General features: G+C 32.9%; 2 protein-coding genes across 2 annotated transcripts; one reads left to right on the top strand and one right to left on the bottom strand.

The window, feature by feature from the left end:
* Positions 1–408: 408 nt before the first annotated feature.
* Positions 409–3,109, bottom strand: LOC149734683 (uncharacterized). The gene is made up of 5 exons (XM_089880121.1): positions 2,865–3,109; positions 2,353–2,474; positions 1,913–2,109; positions 1,332–1,488; positions 409–1,023 (listed from the first exon to the last, which is right to left on the bottom strand). Exons 1-5 carry the CDS (start codon positions 3,027–3,029, stop codon positions 816–818), a joined length of 849 nt encoding a protein of 282 aa, XP_089736247.1. The 5' UTR covers positions 3,030–3,109; the 3' UTR covers positions 409–815.
* An 889-nt stretch (positions 3,110–3,998) lies between these two features.
* LOC149734682 (FSD1-like protein) lies at positions 3,999–14,829 on the top strand. The gene is made up of 13 exons (XM_089880116.1): positions 3,999–4,071; positions 4,131–4,194; positions 5,136–5,363; positions 5,644–5,745; positions 6,193–6,215; positions 9,360–9,481; positions 9,797–10,042; positions 10,537–10,728; positions 11,077–11,187; positions 11,960–12,120; positions 12,469–12,562; positions 13,380–13,510; positions 14,087–14,829. Exons 2-13 carry the CDS (start codon positions 4,180–4,182, stop codon positions 14,180–14,182), a joined length of 1,521 nt encoding a protein of 506 aa, XP_089736242.1. The 5' UTR covers positions 3,999–4,071; positions 4,131–4,179; the 3' UTR covers positions 14,183–14,829.
* Positions 14,830–17,499: the final 2,670 nt, after the last annotated feature.

Genomic DNA, 17,499 nt, shown 5'->3' with positions numbered 1-17,499 from the left:
ACGATATGCTTTCCTGGTCTTCTACAAGAACCCGATTGAGTGTTACAGTTTAACTGGCTATTAAAACACTTTAAACGCAGACGTTATACGCGTTTGTTGCCATGGAATTTCATGATTCCACATTTTGAATCGCCCATCCCAAATTCTTGGTTAACTACACTGCGTATACCCATGCTTACACCCTTACGACCACATCGACTAAACAGTAAACACTAAGTGCTAAATTACACATGCGCGGAAAAAACGCACTCATAAGCTCGCACGCAGAAATACCTACCTTAACAATGCGGAAAGTGTCCTGTCTTACCAGATCACATTAAAAGGCCCACGGTCTATGAAAACCAACCGCAGACAAAACGCAAATACACGAAAGCTCCGTTAGTTAACGCATTTAAATGGAACAATAAAGAAGATTTTGAATTGGTTTATAACATTATCTTTTGAAAACCAGTAAAAGTCTCGATTGCAGCACTAAATATTTATCTAACACACACTCCTTCAAAAATGTATAGTACTGTGGGGTAAGATGGGACACCTTTAGCACCTAATATTCAAATATCCTGATCATGTTTTAAACAATAAACAACGGTTTATGGAAGTCGTGAGGATACGGTTTTATAATTCTTCGAATGTTCTTGTGTACTACCAAATGGAACGAGAAAATAGAATGAAAAGGTTTCCCATCTTCCCCCACCCTACTGTATTTTAGCAAAATTTCCGAATAATAGAAAACAAGTCGCCGGTTAATAATAATAAAATATTAAAATAATCTTTCTAATGTAAACTCTCGTTTGGGATTAACAGGGTCGTTTTCATTATGGTTCACCAGATCGCGCTTTCTTAACGAACTCCCGGACATTTTCTCCTCCGACAAGATGATCAAATTGTTGAGCAACTGGTAAGGCGTTGGAATAGCGATAATTGACAATGGTCAGGAGAACAAAACTATCATCTTCTTCGTAAACTGCCTTTGTTTCGAGACGAGGATTTCTTGGGCATAGTCCTCGTTCCGCCTGTCGTGCTCTGCCGAAATTACGATAATAATATTAATAATAACAATTAATATAATAATAACTTTATTTGTCGCTTCGATCACGGCAGCGAAGATTTAGAAATATTTTAAAAGAAAAAAGGCTATAAGTATAACGTCTTTCTAGCAAGATATAGTAGGGCGGGAAAAGACGTGACACATTTATAGCGCACATAATATCCTAATATTCTGATCGTGTTTTAAACAATTAACAACGGTCTATGGGAGTTGTGAGAATTCGTTGTTATAATTCTTTAAATGTTCTTTGTTTACTACTAAATAAGATATATAAGCACCGAACCTGCTATACTTTAATCCTTCATCTCGAAACGGTGCCGGTAGTTTTGGCAACACGAACACAAGACTTCCACTGCTAACACACATTGCTGGGACGTTTATTCGGCATTGCTCTTCGGGGAGCAGGTTCGGGGGAGTGGGCCCTGGCTTGATATAGTGACCTGCAATAACACAGAATGTGTTACAACTCACACGTATTGTAAAATAGCCCAGAGTTTTTCATATTACCGATGTAAGGCACAGCCGCACATATAATGCCTAAATATCCTGATCGTGTTTTAAACAATTAACAACAGTCTATGGCAGTCGTAAGGATATCGGTTTTATAATTCTTTGAATGCTCTGTAATTGTTTACTACCAAATGGGACGACAAAAAAAAAGAATAAAAAGGTGTCACATCTTCTCCCACCCTACTATATAACAACTTTATCGGACAAAAGGCCTTATGGGAGTATTATTCCCGTTAAATTTGAAATTTCCGGTTAAAGTTGGTGTTTTACCAAAAATTGAAAAACCCGCTTTACACTGTAAATGTGACCTAACTTATTCCGAGCCGCTGGCAAAAATTCATTCGTTTTACTTACTGCAATTTGGTGACGCTATTTCTGTAGACACTGGGGGTGGAACCCCACCGGGTAGAATTCGTCCACCAAAAAATTGGTCATTGCCCACACCGGTCGCTTGTGTTGGTGATATATTACTTGTATTCAAAACTCCCTCTCCAGCGTCTAAATGGTAGTTGCATCCGTCTTTATCGCAGCATGTTCGACACACACTGGGGCTGTATAATAATAGCGACGTTAAAGCAAATAGCGTATTATCTGAATGTATAACGAACGTAACTTGCTTTATCCTCGCGTGACCGGAAAATGACAACCGTTATAACATGAGTGTTTTGCTTCATACACCTCGTGCCAGCTTATGAGTTACCAAGTATGTTATTTTATGGGTAATTATTTTTGGATGATTTTTTTACGTGTTGTATTATACGAAGAATAATTAAATGTAAAAAATGACAATTTACTTGATTTCTGGGTGACATTGCGTTCGGTTCTGCATGTGTAAAGCTTCGCATGCGTCTACTTCTTTACAGCCCCTCGTGATCAAGTACATTTCGTTCTCTACCCGCGACTCGGTGTAACAAACCTGTAGAAGAAAAAACGGTCAAAAAGACGACAAAGTTTTTTCTATTCTACTTGTGCATAAATTCACAAATAGATTCTTAACTATGCTATTGCCCATTTACGACACTGAAACTTTCGAAAAGGAAAAACCTTTTTACTTTCTCTATGACCAATGATCAAAAGCACATAAGATATTTAAAATTCAAAACTTAAGATAGTAGGGTGGGGGTACGTTTAGCGCATAATATCCAAACATCCTGATCGTGTTTTAAACAATTAACAACGGTCTATGCGAGTCGCGAGGATACGGTTTTATAATTCTTTAAATGTTCTTTGTTTACTATATCAAATGGGACCAACAAATGAAAAGGTGTCCCATCTTCCCGCACTCCACAAAAATCATTTTACTAACCTGGTTCCAGCTGCAAATCGTTGGCATCCCATATTCTGTACAATCTTCGTCCGACTGTTCGTTTTTGCAGAACCAGCATTCAAACCGCGACGTTGGATTGCAACACGCAATATTAAGGTGCAGAGATGCGACGACCATCAAGAAAACTGGAGAAATCTTTGTCATACTGATTCTGGATGTATGGTTTCAATGTTCCTTATGGTTGACTTCAATACTAAGTGTGTATGTATATCTTAAAAATTCCTGTATTTATAGGATCTAACCGATGTGATTCACATCTTTCGTTTGTTGTTTTATGTCACTTGATTCAGTTTCGATATTTTTAAAATGTTGGTACCAGGAAACATACTTCTGATTGATGAACATTAATTCCTATCTCACAACAGAATGTGTCTTGATGAATGTTTATTCAAACGACTAAACATACAACATATCGGCAACGTGTAAGCAACAATAATAAACACATACCGGACAGTTAAAGGAAATGATCATATAAGTACTTTCAAGCAAACATTTTTTTGCAATAATAATAATAAGAAGAAGAAAAGCAATGTGAAAATCGTTCGATTAACTAAATGCCCACTTAAATGAAACACTACAGCGCTTTTAGTTGGTGAATATTAACCTTCATCCTGGTTTACAAGTTGTGTGACCGTAACAGGTTTCGAAACTATGGGATGATTTTTTTGTAAATCATAAAAGCGCCGTGGCAAAGTGATTAGCGCACCTGCCTCTAACCCAAAGGTAATAGGTTCAAAATTCGTCGCTGGCTATATCATCGTGGAGGTATGTGTCCTTGGCCAAGACACCCACAAAGTAACATACATAGTAACTCGTAGCTAGCACGAGATCGAGATGTAAGGACACCCGTATTATAACGACTGTCGTTTTTCGGTCACGCGAGGATAAAGCAAATTCAAACCTATGTGATGAATTATTTAAAGGGTGGATATTGCAGAAGTTCTGTAATTGCAGCTAATAGAATTGTAATTAAAACCAATTATTGTTTATCACTTAAAATTTCATCTTTAGTGTTCACTTACACACAAATACGTCAGCCGTAATAGCGAGAGAAAACGTAAGAAAAAGGCAAGAGGCCCGCCCCCTTGACCTTGGACGTTTAGATCCTGCCCTTTTTTGTTTAGAATATACTCAGAGCGTGTACTATGTTCAGACTCACAGCAAACATAAATCGTAATTTGAAACGGTATTTTACGTGCAATTGATAATAAGGTTGACAGTTTCTTAACAAACACTTTTTTCCAGACTTTTTTTTATTGACTAATTTAGCGCTTGCCGTCGCAACGAAAACGACATGGATAAGCAAAAGGTATGTAACTATAAAGTATGTTTCCTAACTCAATGATATACCAATGTTTACACCCAAATGAGTTACAAACATAGTATTTAATTATATATTTGTGTATTTTATTTCAAATTCATAATAAATTGCCCTGCTTAGAGTTGTGTATGTTACGGTTTAACTTTTTCTTTTATTTTAAAAGTTACGACAGTAAAATTCAAATAGGCACGTAAACAGAACACCTGTGTAATAAGACTGTCATTGCCCTGTAATGCGAGGGTAAATAAGTTTCATTCTTTTAATCAACAACAAAGTGACATATGGGGTAACTCATAAGCAAGCACGAGGTATATGAAACAGAACACCCGTGTTATATCATTGTCCCACCACACAAGGATAAATAAGTTAGAAAAAAGTTACATTCATTCAATCACCCACAAAGTTATATATGTGGTAACTCGTAAGCGAGCACGAGGTCTATAAAACAGAACAGCTATGTTATAACAATTGTCATTGCCCCATTTCCCAAACATACGCATATAACATTTGTCATATTATATGATATATTTATATTATTAATGCATTCATTTATTCAACACAAGATTTCAGGACAAATTATTTTCTGCAATATTTTAGGAGAGTATGAATAAAACAAATACATCTATATATATTTTTTTATATATGTTTAAATAAATGTTATTATTTAATTTTCCCGTTGTATCGTCTGTAGGGTGTAACGGTCACGCCTTTTATCTAAAACATTATTTCTTTCTTTTTTATCAATAAGCGTGTTTTAACAACTGTTGTTTTACCGTTACTAACCCTCTTTTCGCTTTTGTCAACTCTCTTGTTCTTCGTTATCGTGAACGAAGAGACAAAATCAATTTTATTCACTTATTAATTCATATATATATATATGTCATACATTAAAGTAAAATTTATTCTTTAATTGTAACACAATATTTTAGGAGGCCTTGGGGCGCATTGTTGACTCTTTACGTACTAAATATGATGAAGCAACGGCTTTCGAATCTGATCTACAATCTGATCTCCGTCTTTTAAGCGAAGCATTTCATTCGAGTCTTGACGACTTAAATTCTGAGTTCGAAAAACTTGAATCTGCTTTAGAGTTGAGAAAAAAAGAAATGCTTGCGAGCGTAGAGGAAGAAATGAATATGAAGACCAGTTTAATTAAGGTTTATATATAATATATATATAAATATATTTGTATATTAGCAATATAATAAAGGAAAAATTACCCTAAAAATGATCACCCACAAAGTTACATACATGGTAACTCGTAAACCGGCACAAGGTGTATGAAACAGAGCACCCGAGACTGTCATTTTCTGGCCATGCAAAGATAAAGCAAGTTACATTCATGTATTCTTATAGTAGTGTAGGGTAATGTGGCATATGCAAAACTGCAAACCCCCTAATTACGCCACTAATCTTTTATTTAAAATTTGATTACAGAATCAGTTGAAAAATTACCAAGACTCTAGAACAGATGCTGACGAGCTTATTTTAATATCTAAAGAAGCAATGGATATTACAAATAACACTCAATTTAACCAAGTAGGTTTTTACCTAAATTTTATATATTCATTAAATTCCCATTAAAATTGGGTTATATTTTTCTAAACTTTACAAAGTTTTTTTTTTTATTTTTGTTTTTTTTTATTAAATTAAATTGGTTTGCATTTTTATTTAATATTACAAAGTTTTTTTTAAAACTTTTTATTGAAGTTTCTATTCTATTCTATTTGGGTAAGATTTTAAAGCTGGCACGCCATAGGACCTGATACTTAGGAAGAGAAAATATAGTAAAAAGGTGTCCCACCTTGCCCCCACCCTACTATACTCAGAACTTACTGCTTTTTCTAATAGTGTAGAAACTGTATGAATATGCATTTGCAGTACGTTTATAATTGTTGTGTTATTTCTGTATAGATATGTCTAATACTTTATCTTTTTTTTTCCGTTTTTTTTTATTATTTTTTGCTGACAAACTCATTTTTTTAGGTTGCGTTGTCAATTAAAGAAAGGCAAGTTATAATACGCTTGTATGTGTAGTGTATCATCATGTACAAATATATGTTGTACAGCTGTAATTAGTGGTGTAGTTTTGTCAGTGCTCCATGATTTAAGTGTATATGTTTGTACTGCAGTAGAAAAGTTGGACATCATAGGCGCCTAACATGGGTATGCAAGGTATGCGTTTGCACCCCTAAAAATAAAAATTTATCAGTGTCCATGATTTATGTATGTATGTGTCTACTGTACTGTAATAGAATAGTGGGACATCATAGGCGCCTAACATGGGTATGCAAGGTATGCGTTTGCACCCCTAAAATTAAAATTTTATTAGCGTCCATGATTTATGTATGTATGTGTCTACTGTACTGTAATAGGATATTTAGACATCATAGGCGCCTAACATGGGTATGCAAGGTATGCGTTAGGGATGTGCCGAGCCGAGCCCGAACTCAAAAGCTCGTGCCCGAGCGTCTCCTTTTTTGACGCTCGGCGCTCAGCTGAAATCTGGGCCGAGCGCCGAGCCTTATGCTATTGCTATAATGTTGCACGCGAGAGCGAAAAATATTAAAAATGAAAAAAAGTGAAGCTACTAAAAGATAACGAGACTAGTCAGCGTAGCTTTCTCTTTAATCATTTTTCGTTTGTTGTGAATTTGCTCTCTCGCAAGTAACGAATCGCAACGTCGGCAAGTTTGACCTTATGCAATTACAGCAGGTGTCGAATTACACGATAGCCTAATCCCTAATGTTTCCGTATCTGATTTTAAATAAAAAGCCAAAAACTCTTGAACTTTTTTACAGGATTGTAGAAGTAAATCCGGACGGTGATCGGTTAATTTTATTGAAAATCCGGGCGTAATATATTTCACTCAAGCTAGGAAATCTTGCATATTTCTGACTATAGTGCAGGCGCCTGTGCATTAGAAAGGTTGTTAAAGCTGCGATTTGATGTTTTATGTTTGTTGCGTGTTCGTTATAATCACGGGTGTTCGTAATTATCAGGTAACGAAATCGATCGAATAACAAACATTGCCGTGTTGCATTTTGAACCTTTTTTTGTTTCATTGTTACTTCACATGTCTTACTGTAACATAATTATTAATTATAACATTTCATAATGTACCAATCGAGAGGAATGTGCCCATTGCCTGACCCACCACGCGATCGAAAGGTCACATATTTACGCTCTGCGCTCGCTTAGGAAATAAAGGAAGACCCATGCGATAGCATACATTCAACACTTGGTAAGCGAAGCAATCGTTGTGAATATGCTCTCGTGGAAAATGACGTAATGCCACGTCAGCGTGCAGCCAGTGTTTTATAAATTATACGATTTATATAAATTGTTTAAACTTTCGGATTTTGCAATAGTGTTACTGTTACATAACATAACAAGTGTACATAAATTTCTAATTAAATATTTTATGGAAAAAACTAATATCTTGCAACTGGGATTTACGAAACTTTGGTTCTCAACTTTGGTTCTCGCGCCCAAATCAAATTTTGGGTCCAAAGTCAATTAATATCTCTATTTATATATAATAAGCTATGGTGGATAATCTAGTATTAATTTGTTCATTCTTAATCTATGCTGATCCCAATATGATGTATTACATTTGCTTAACCTAATTAAACTGCAATGAACGAATTAAATTTAATTTGTCTCCTCGGTCATGATAACGAAAAATGAGAAAGTCCCAAAAGGTGAAAAGACGGGTAGTAACAGTAAAACAACAGTTGTTAAAACACGCTTATTGATAAAAAGAAAAAAATAATGTTTTGGATAAAATGCGTGACCGTTACACCCTACAGACGATACAATGTAAATTAAATAAACAACAGTTAATTAAACAATATTAAAGAGATATGTAGTGTTCTCTTTTAAATTAGTAATAAAAAAATTCTGGTTTAAAAATTGCAACTTAAATAACATTAGTCTATAACCTGCCATGATGAAAAAATGAAAAAAAAAATTACAAAAGCCTTTTTTTAGAAAACTAGTCACATAAATTAGATAAATTTCAAAAACAGAAGTTTTAGGATTAAGAATCTCATAAAAAGGTGTTTTTAGGTTATGCTAAAATTTGCAAGTTATGTATACACTAGTATTCTATCATAAAGTATTCAATTCAAGTACGCATATATATATTTGTTATTTCATTAAACATATAGCCATTGGAGAATATTTTAACTTTTACACTGTAGTCTGTAGCTAAGCGTTATAAATAATGCAGTGCAAATACCGCAGCTGTAACATTATGACATCATAATAAAACTCACTGTAGAGTTGAAATCTCGTTAAAATTTTTTACAAATTTTATTGTTTTAGTTTATATGTATGAATGTAACTCATTTATCCTCGTGTGACCAGAAAACGACACTTGTTATAACATGGTGTTCTGATTCATACACCTCATGCCAGATTACGAGTTACCATGTATGTTACTTTGTTGGTGATTATTTTTTAGGATTTTTTGTATGTAGCATTACAGGATAGTTGTAGTTTATTTAAAACTTTATTGGTGTTTTTAGTAAATGTTGGATGTGAATGAATGTAACTTACTTCATCCTCGCGTGGCCCGAAATGGACAGTCATTATAACACGAGTGTTCTGTTTCATACACCTCGTGCTCGCTTATGAGTTACCAAGTATGTTACTTCGTAGGTACTTTTTGGGGGACTTTTTTATTTCTTTATGTATGGCTGATAGTTTGAACAACCTATTAGTGACCACTGGAATAGAGCTATTATTTGGTCATTAATTAATGCTATAATACTTAATATAAAAAATGCTCAATTTTGTAGCAGTTTAAGTAGAAACTTTATATTAGACTTTCGTTTAGGCTGTAAAAGTTGTGTTGTAATTTAAAATCAATTTTGCCAGTAATTGGATAATGTATATTGATTTGCTCTTGCTATTTTGTACTTGTATTTAAATATTCAAGTACTTAAACCATATACTAGCCCTAGCGGCAATAATCTTTTAAGCAGCATGCATTTTTCTGCATTTTAATGCTTCATTTTCGTAAAAAAAAAAAAATTTAAAAAACTATTTAATTTCAAAAACATTTTTAAATTTTTGTAATTTTTGATTTGTCATCATTTCTTTGCTGATTAAACATTTTAAAGCTGACTTATCATTGTTTTTTGCAGAGTCACAATGTCACCAATATTTCGTCTTTCATCTGTGGCAAGTGTGACAGATATTTCTTGTCACTTGGTGGCTGATTTTACAAGAGAGCAAACGATTCTAAACAAGCTAACTTTTTTGCCAGGTAAAATATACAGTAGGAACTGACTTGAACAAAAAAGCGTAATTTGTTCATAAAAAAGCCTATTTATATATATATATATATTATATATATATATATATATATATATATATTATATATATATATATATGAAGTCTAAAAATTGACTTAAACAACAAAACAAAACATAACTTTTTAATGCTTTTTATACATGTACAAAATAAAGCCTGTTAAAATAAAATTAAATTTGTATTTTTCAACTTGTGCTTGACAATTTGGAATATCAAACACGTCGGAAATACTCTTGAGAGCTTTTTAGTAACACCATTTTTTTTCTAGTTCCACAGACCCCTATCATACTAGAGGAATTATGCACCGCAAGTGACAACACCATAACTTGCCAGTGGAATTTACCAACTCCCGACACTGAGGAAAATAGCGCTGTCGAAAACGAAGACATTATATTACCTTCTACCATTGAATCTTACGTTTTTCAGTTCCGACAAGTAAAAGCTGACCAGGGAAATCAAGACGTCCCATGGAAAACTGTGGAAAATATTAAAACAATGGAATATGTCATTAAAGGTATGTATGGACAACTCATTATTGACTGCCGGGTTGGAGCAATTGCCGTTAAATGTCTTGTCCAAAAGGCATATGCGGTCATAATAGAATCGTGGTGGTAAAGTGGTTAGCGTGCCTGTCTGTAACCCGGAGGTAATGTGTTCAAGCCTCACCGCTGCTACCATTGTGGGCGTATGTGTCCTTGGGCAAGACACTTAACGGAAATTGCTTCAACCTAGTGGTCCAACCACTGTACCACAGTGCTAGGCAAAATAAAGGTAAATTTGCCATTTTTAACAACCATATTACATTTCATCAAAAAATGCTTTAAATTTTAAATTTATTTTAGGCCTGGTTTATAATTTTTTGATTGTTTTTTGTTTACTACCAAATGGGATGGGAAAATGAAATTAAAATGTCTTTTCTTTTTTCCCCACCCTACTATACATAATATTTTATATATATCATTCTTTTTCAAACTAATTTAATTTTTAAGTTTTAAATTTGAATTCCAGGCTTGGTTTTTGACAAACCATTTATTCAAATTCGTGTTCAATCTTGGAATAAAGCTGTAGGCGGTGAATTCAGTCGAGTTGTAACAATCTCAACACCTGCCTATAGTTTCAACCTTGACGCTGACGCCTGTCACGGGAATTTGAAGGTTACAACTTCTATCACAGTGGAATGGGACCCAACAGCCATGAAAGGTAGAGAAGTTGGGTTATTTTAAAATAATGCCAAAAAAAATCAATTAAAATGTCAAAAAAATAAAAATGTCAAAACAATCAAAATGGGTCAAAAAAATCAAAATTTTAAAAATAATAAAATGCGAAAAAAATGGTAAAGCAAACGCGTCAGAAATAATCTGATAGCTTGACCAAGTAAAGCAACTCGAAAAAACTACCGTATTTTACTTAAGGGAAGCTTTGTAGCAGCCTTAGATTTTTTGAATTTTACTATTTTATATATAAACTAAAAAACTAATTTTCTTTGTTTTGACTTAACATCATGGAATTTCGAAATATATATATATTTATATTATTTCTATTTTTTAGCACCAGAAGGGCGAGCAAGAAGTGCAGGAAAAACACAAACATCAAATAAAACATCGTCGCCAAAAAAGACAAAGAAAGACAGATTTATTGGAGAATCATACACTGTACTCGGTAATTTAAAACTTTTCGACTATTTCTTAAATTTAATGAATGAATGTAACTTTCCAATGGTAGCAGCGGTAAGACTTAAACATTTAACTTTACGTTACAGGCATGCTCAATACAAATAAAGGGTAATTTAAAACTTTTCGAACTTTTTCTTAAATTTAATTGAATGAGTGTAACTTGGCAATGGTAGCAGCGATGAGGCTTGAACCCGCAACCTCTTGGTAAGAGACCAGTGTGCTAGTCTCTGTGCTACGGCACTGGACGATTAGTAGTGCGCTTACAAAGTTTTGAGCTGTGCTTCTCAACCTACTGTCCGCATACCACTTGTGGTACATTAAGGTCTTTTAGGGGGTACCAGAGTGACTTATTTAGGTTTACTGAAACAAATTACACTTCATGCAACTTTACATGTTATCAGCATACGTAACTTTGTGGGTGATATCTTTTTTTGTCTTTTTTTATTCTGACTTAGGATTTTAACATTCTAATGGACCTAGCAACTTTGTGGGTGATACCTATTTTTTCTTTTTTCAATTCCAACTTACAATTTTAACATTCTAGAATCTAAACGGCCACTGGGTTGAAGCAATAGCCGTTAAGTCAAGTGTCTTACCCAACATCTCATATACCCACAATAGTTGCAGCATTAAGATTTGAACCCGTATCGCCTGGACAAAATACAAAAAAAAAATTTAAAAATTAAAAAAAAAAAAAAATTTAAAATTATAAAAAATTAAAACTACTCTCTAAAGCAGCTAATTCTTTCTCTATAAAGGTGATTCCCCCATTTCCGATGACGAAATATATTATGAAGTTACTGCAGCCTCTGACTCTAAAACTTACAGTGTGGGCCTGACGTCTCGTTCTATCAGTCGTTACGATCAGATCGGACGGACCCCAAATTCTTGGTGTATTTTTGTCTCAAGCTGGATACAGGTATTTAAAAACAAAAAATCTTTTTTTTTTATAGAAAATAAACATTTTGATTATGTGGTAAAAAATATTTGTAAAAAAATTGTAATTTTTAATATGTTGAAAATGTTTTTTATTATCACAAACTGTTTTTTTTATATAATAATAAAATAATGTATTAACTTTATTTCCTCTGCGATTACGGTAGCGAAGATTTAGAAATATTTTAAATAAAAAGACAGGATATAGCGACAAAACGAAAGTTGTTGCAAAAATAATATATATATATACACAAAAATATTGCGACATTTTTATTTGAAAAAAAAAATCAAAACATTTAAAAGTAATTTTTAATTTTACCATATTTTTTAGAACACATTCGTTGCGAAACATAATAACAAAATGAAAAACTTAGAAGCTACAAAAGTTCCAGCAAGAATTGGTGTTTATTATAATTCCCAACTAAGTAAGTATTTGTGTTCTAGCTTATATAGTACGGTGGGGGAAGATGGGACACCTTTAGCTCGTAATATCTAAATATCCTGATCGTGTTTTAAACATTTAACAATGGTCTATGAGAGTCGTGAGAATACGGTTTCATAATTCTTTGAGTGTTCTTTGTTTACTACTAAATGGGACGAGAAAATAGAGTGAAAAGGTCTCCCATCTACCCCCCCATTGAATGAATGTAACTTGGAAAACAGCAGTCGTTTTAACACAAATGTTCTATTATATACATCTGGTGCCAGTTTACGAGTTGTATGTAACTTTTGAGTGATTATTATTTTTTTTTTTTTCTTATGCATGGCTGATAATTTGGACAACCCATTAGTGACCACTGGGTTGGAGCAATTGCTGTTAAGTGGCTTGCTCAAGAACACATACGCCCACATTGATAGCAGAAAAGAGTGTTCCCTGATGAAGTCCTGGCATATAGCAGACAAAATGTCAAAAATACATTACGTTTTTATATACCAGATGAGGCACTAAAAAAGTATATTTAAAAAAACTACATTGATTTGAACAGATTACAAATATTTTTATAAACTTTTGAAAAAAAACGCCGCAATAAACTAAAAAATTATTTTTAGATTTTTATTTAGAAAAACGTACATATATTTAAACAGATTCTATTCTATGTGGGTGAGGTCCCGCAGCGTGGCATACCATGGGTCTTAGGATTTAGGCCAGAGTTGGCCCATTACCCCTATTTAAACAGATACAAATATTTGTATAAACTTCAAAATAAACAGCCACAATGAACCAAAAAATCTGCTTTTTAGACTTTCTGTCATTTTATGATGTAGACACACGTTCATGCATTCATTCCTTCAAGCAAGTGAAAGCTCTAACACAAATGGTTCCTGGCTTTTCTGTATGGTGTGGCTCTATACAAATACATACTGGTATACAGGTATTGAAAATTTTGGACCTACTTTTATTTTTTGTACTTTTTTACATCATTTTTTTATTTTCTTGTTATCTTTTTTTTTAATTTTCTTGTACTTTATTTGTCTCTTTAGTTACTGTAGCAAAGATTTAGAAATCTTTTAAACGAAAATACAGGATATAGCGACAAAACAAAAGTTGTTAAAACACGCTTACAATTAAAAAAATATTCACATTTAGTTGAAAGAAAATAATCCTTGACCCGCAGGATTCCACTGCAAACTCGAAAAAATATATAGTAGGGTGGTGTAAAATGGAACACCTTTTTATTCTATTTTTTCCGCCCCATTTGATAGTAAACAAGAAAAATTCAAAAAAAATATAAAACCGTACTTTAATGACTCCCATAGACCATTGTTAATTGTTTAAAACATTTAGAATATTCGGACATTATGTGCTAAAGGTTGTGTCTTCCCCCACCCTACTATATAAAAACAAGATTTTTTTAGTAAAAAAGAGATAGAAAGTTTTATAAATTCACCTCTAAACATTAAGTCTCAATTACTATTAATATATATTTAATATCAATGCCAAAACATAGGTGCCATCATGGGTTCTAACACAGCCTGCATCACCCCAAACTAAAAGCATTGTAGCATCTTCAGTAGCTTCATCTGAACAAGTAGAAACAACCTAAAAGAAAAAAAATAAACATATTTACCGCTATGCATGTGTACAGTGTATTTATATATGATATATGGGTGAGGTCCTACAGCAAGCCACGCCAGGGACCTCGATTTAGGCCAGAGTTGTTTCATTATTGTGTAAAGTATATTTACTTTTGAAAACAATTATTATTTGTTATTTTTCTTAAGTTTTAGCATTTGTAAATCAAAACTGCTTTGACAATTACTGTTTAAAAATTGAAAAAATACAAAAGGGATAAAAAACCAATGATACAGGATAGTGTTTTGATATATTTATTTTTTGTTTTTATGTTGCTATTTCATTATCAAGTGTTCCAAAAGTATCGCCAACAGGATAATTTAGCGTTATGTAATATAAATTTGGTATTAACTAGTATTATGCTGCAAAAAGTTCATAGCTTTATATTTATAACCGTTTTTTGTTGTTTTCTTGGGTATGTCTACAAAGTACTGAAACTTTTATTTTAAATGTTACAAAGAAAATCCTATATGATTATCAAAATTTGTTTTTTAAACAACATTTTACTTTTGTTTTGTTTTTGCTGGTGGTCTGAATATATGTGTAGCTGTTTAAGTGTTGCAAATGTATTTCATGCTGGTAATCAATTTAATCAAATATACAATCATACTCACATGACTGTTTAGTTGTGAATAAATGAATGTAACTTGCTTTATCTTCGCGTGACTGGAAAACAACAGTCGTTATAACACGGGTGTTTATTTCATACACCTCGTGCCAAATTACGGGTTAACAAGTATGTTACTTTGCTGGATTACGACTTTGTGGGTGATTTTTTTTAATTGTGACTGATAATTTTGACAACCTATTAGTGACCACTGAGTTGGAGCAATTGCTGTTAAAGTGTCTTGCACAAGGATACATACGCCCACAATAATAGTTGTAATAAATTGCAATTAAATGTTGATAAACATAGTACATGGCCATTTAGGCAATTTTATAAAACAATTTTTTTATTTATCTTTTTAAGTAGTGCCGATCAAATTAATTATAACAATGAAAAGAAGGGAATTGTCAACAAAAAACATTTTTAATTGTCTTTTGATTATGGTAGCAGAGATTTAGTAATATTTTAAATGAAAAAACAGGATAAAGCGACGAAACAACAGTTGTTAAAACACGCTTACAGCTAAAACATATTTCCATTTAATTGAAAAAAATTAAGTGTGGTTGCTACACCTAGATTCCTGGACAATTATTAGTGTAATTATGCTTCCTGTGCTACTTGGCTTATAGGGTAGGTGTTGAATAAATTGGCACATAGGTGTAACTGTTGTGACATCTGTGTTTATTCTGCTAGATAAGGAAACCAATTGGTTCATTGCCCCTCTGTTTGTTACACAGATTTAACTGTTTTCCATAAATTTCTCACATAGCTTTGTGTTTGAAATCTTTAATGTAATATTAAACAAATTGTGCAAAGTAAAACAAACACAGTGTAGCATTGTTCTCATTAATGTGTTATACTGTTACGTTTATGATTTTTATTAATAAAACTCAAATGTGGGTTTCTCAAAACATAATAACTTGGGGAGTAATAAATTTCTCGGTAACAAACACAAAACGAAAGCAAACCATAACAATCGATAATTACAATTCTACTACCAATTAACTACCTTAAGCTGCAATATGATGTATAAATACAATTTTTACAATATTATTTCCCAAGAAATGTAGCCAAAACGGTTCAATTTTGCTGTATAATGTTCGAAACATTTTATCCTTACCCGGAAATGACATACGTTTTAGTGCGGGGATTATAAGATGCAGTTTGGGCGTTAAAATATGCGACAGGAACGCAGTAAGAATAAAGTGTCGCATATTTTAACGGGAATAACGAACTTGTCCATCAGTTGGATCTTGAATACAGACGAAAGTGAGCTTGTAGTTACACATGAATTTAAAACTTAAAATGCAGAAAAATAGAGTTACGAATGACAACAGAAAACTTAACAGTGCCAAAAATTACTTATAGTTACTTTATAAATGCTTGCAAAATTTCTTATTTAAGTAAAATTAGTATTTTAATGACAAATAGCGTGGTACCAAATCGGCAATAGTAATATGTTTTGAATATTTTATAGTAATATTTCATTTGAAAAAAAACTTGACAAGGTTAAAAATGGCATGAAATAATTAAAACAAATATGGTACAGCCAGAAAACGTAGCATTATAAAAAATACGTTTCTACAAATGTCAAATTTTTAATGTCAAAATGTGCAAAAATATATTTTATAAATACACTAAGTTTTTTAATTTTATAGTCTACTGTGTACTTACATTCATTTAGGTCAGTGAGAATAAAGATTCATTTTATTCTGGCTAAGAAAATAATATTTTTTGACCTGTTTATTCTTTTACCCTGACATTTTTTACCTAAATCATTTTAACTTAAATCATATAATTTAGCAGTAGTGTTGCCTTTTTTAGAAACACTGCATAAGACGGTATTTTTCTCCGTCATTTACATGTGATTGAATAATATATTTATTGGCTACTGCTTTAACCCAGTGGTCATTAATAGATTGTTCTCATTGTAGTTTATACAGAAAAAAATCACTTACAAGTTACAAATATAATGTATAAAACAAAGATGTTTTAAATTTTAAAGTTGGCCTGCTAGTAAGGATATATAAGTGATATTTGTTCAAATTTTTCACAGGGCTGTATTGTAAACTGTTATCGTGTCTGCTCACTATAGACTTATCGCGCTTTCCACGCTCTAAGCATTGTTGCCCAAGGTTGCCTTGCCGCCGCGTGTCCTTCTTTCCTTGTGTTAGACTTATCGTGCTGCAGTGTTCACTGTATTATAGTAATAGTATGCGGAGGTCGTTGTGTTAAGTATGAATGTAGTACTTTATAATTTTGTTGTATATTGTGCGCTTTGTGTATTTAACATTGTGTGCGTTTGCAGATGCAGTCTAATAAAGCCTATATTATTGAAGCTTGTAATTCCGTTACGACAGGCTGTATTGTGCTTGCAATTGGTATACAGTTGGCCAGTTACATTTTTATAATTGCCAGTCGATGTATCAAGTACTGCATACTTTAATAATTAAATCTCTCATACTTTCCAAGCTTGCCTGTAACATAGGGGTTATGGGTTCAAAACCTTTGGATCGTATGTGTCCTTGGGCAAGACATTTAACAGGAATTGCTTCAACCCAGTGGTCACTAATGGATTGTCTTATTTGTCAGCTATACAGGAAAAATATTCACCCACAAAGTTACATACGTGGTAACTACTAAGCTGGCGCGAAGTCTATGAAACAGAACACCCGAGTTAT

The sequence above is a fragment of the Ciona robusta genome, chromosome 6 (assembly GCF_009617815.1).
Source record: "Ciona robusta chromosome 6, ASM961781v2".
NCBI classification, from domain to species: Eukaryota; Metazoa; Chordata; class Ascidiacea; order Phlebobranchia; family Cionidae; genus Ciona; species Ciona robusta.
This window is presented reverse-complemented; position numbering and strand designations above follow the sequence as displayed.

Excerpts from the sequence above, each read along its gene's own strand:
- LOC149734683 (XM_089880121.1), bottom strand. The coding sequence starts at position 3,029 with ATGACAAAGATTTCTCCAGTTTTCTTGATGGTCGTCGCATCTCTGCAC. Across the intron at positions 2,110-2,352 it reads CAATGTCACCCAGAAATCAA|CCCCAGTGTGTGTCGAACAT; the intron begins GTAAATTGTCAT and ends ATTATTATACAG. Across the intron at positions 1,489-1,912 it reads AATAGCGTCACCAAATTGCA|GTCACTATATCAAGCCAGGG; the intron begins GTAAGTAAAACG and ends GTGTTATTGCAG.
- LOC149734682 (XM_089880116.1), top strand. Across the intron at positions 9,482-9,796 it reads CAAGCTAACTTTTTTGCCAG|TTCCACAGACCCCTATCATA; the intron begins GTAAAATATACA and ends TTTTTTTTCTAG. Across the intron at positions 10,729-11,076 it reads GGACCCAACAGCCATGAAAG|CACCAGAAGGGCGAGCAAGA; the intron begins GTAGAGAAGTTG and ends TCTATTTTTTAG.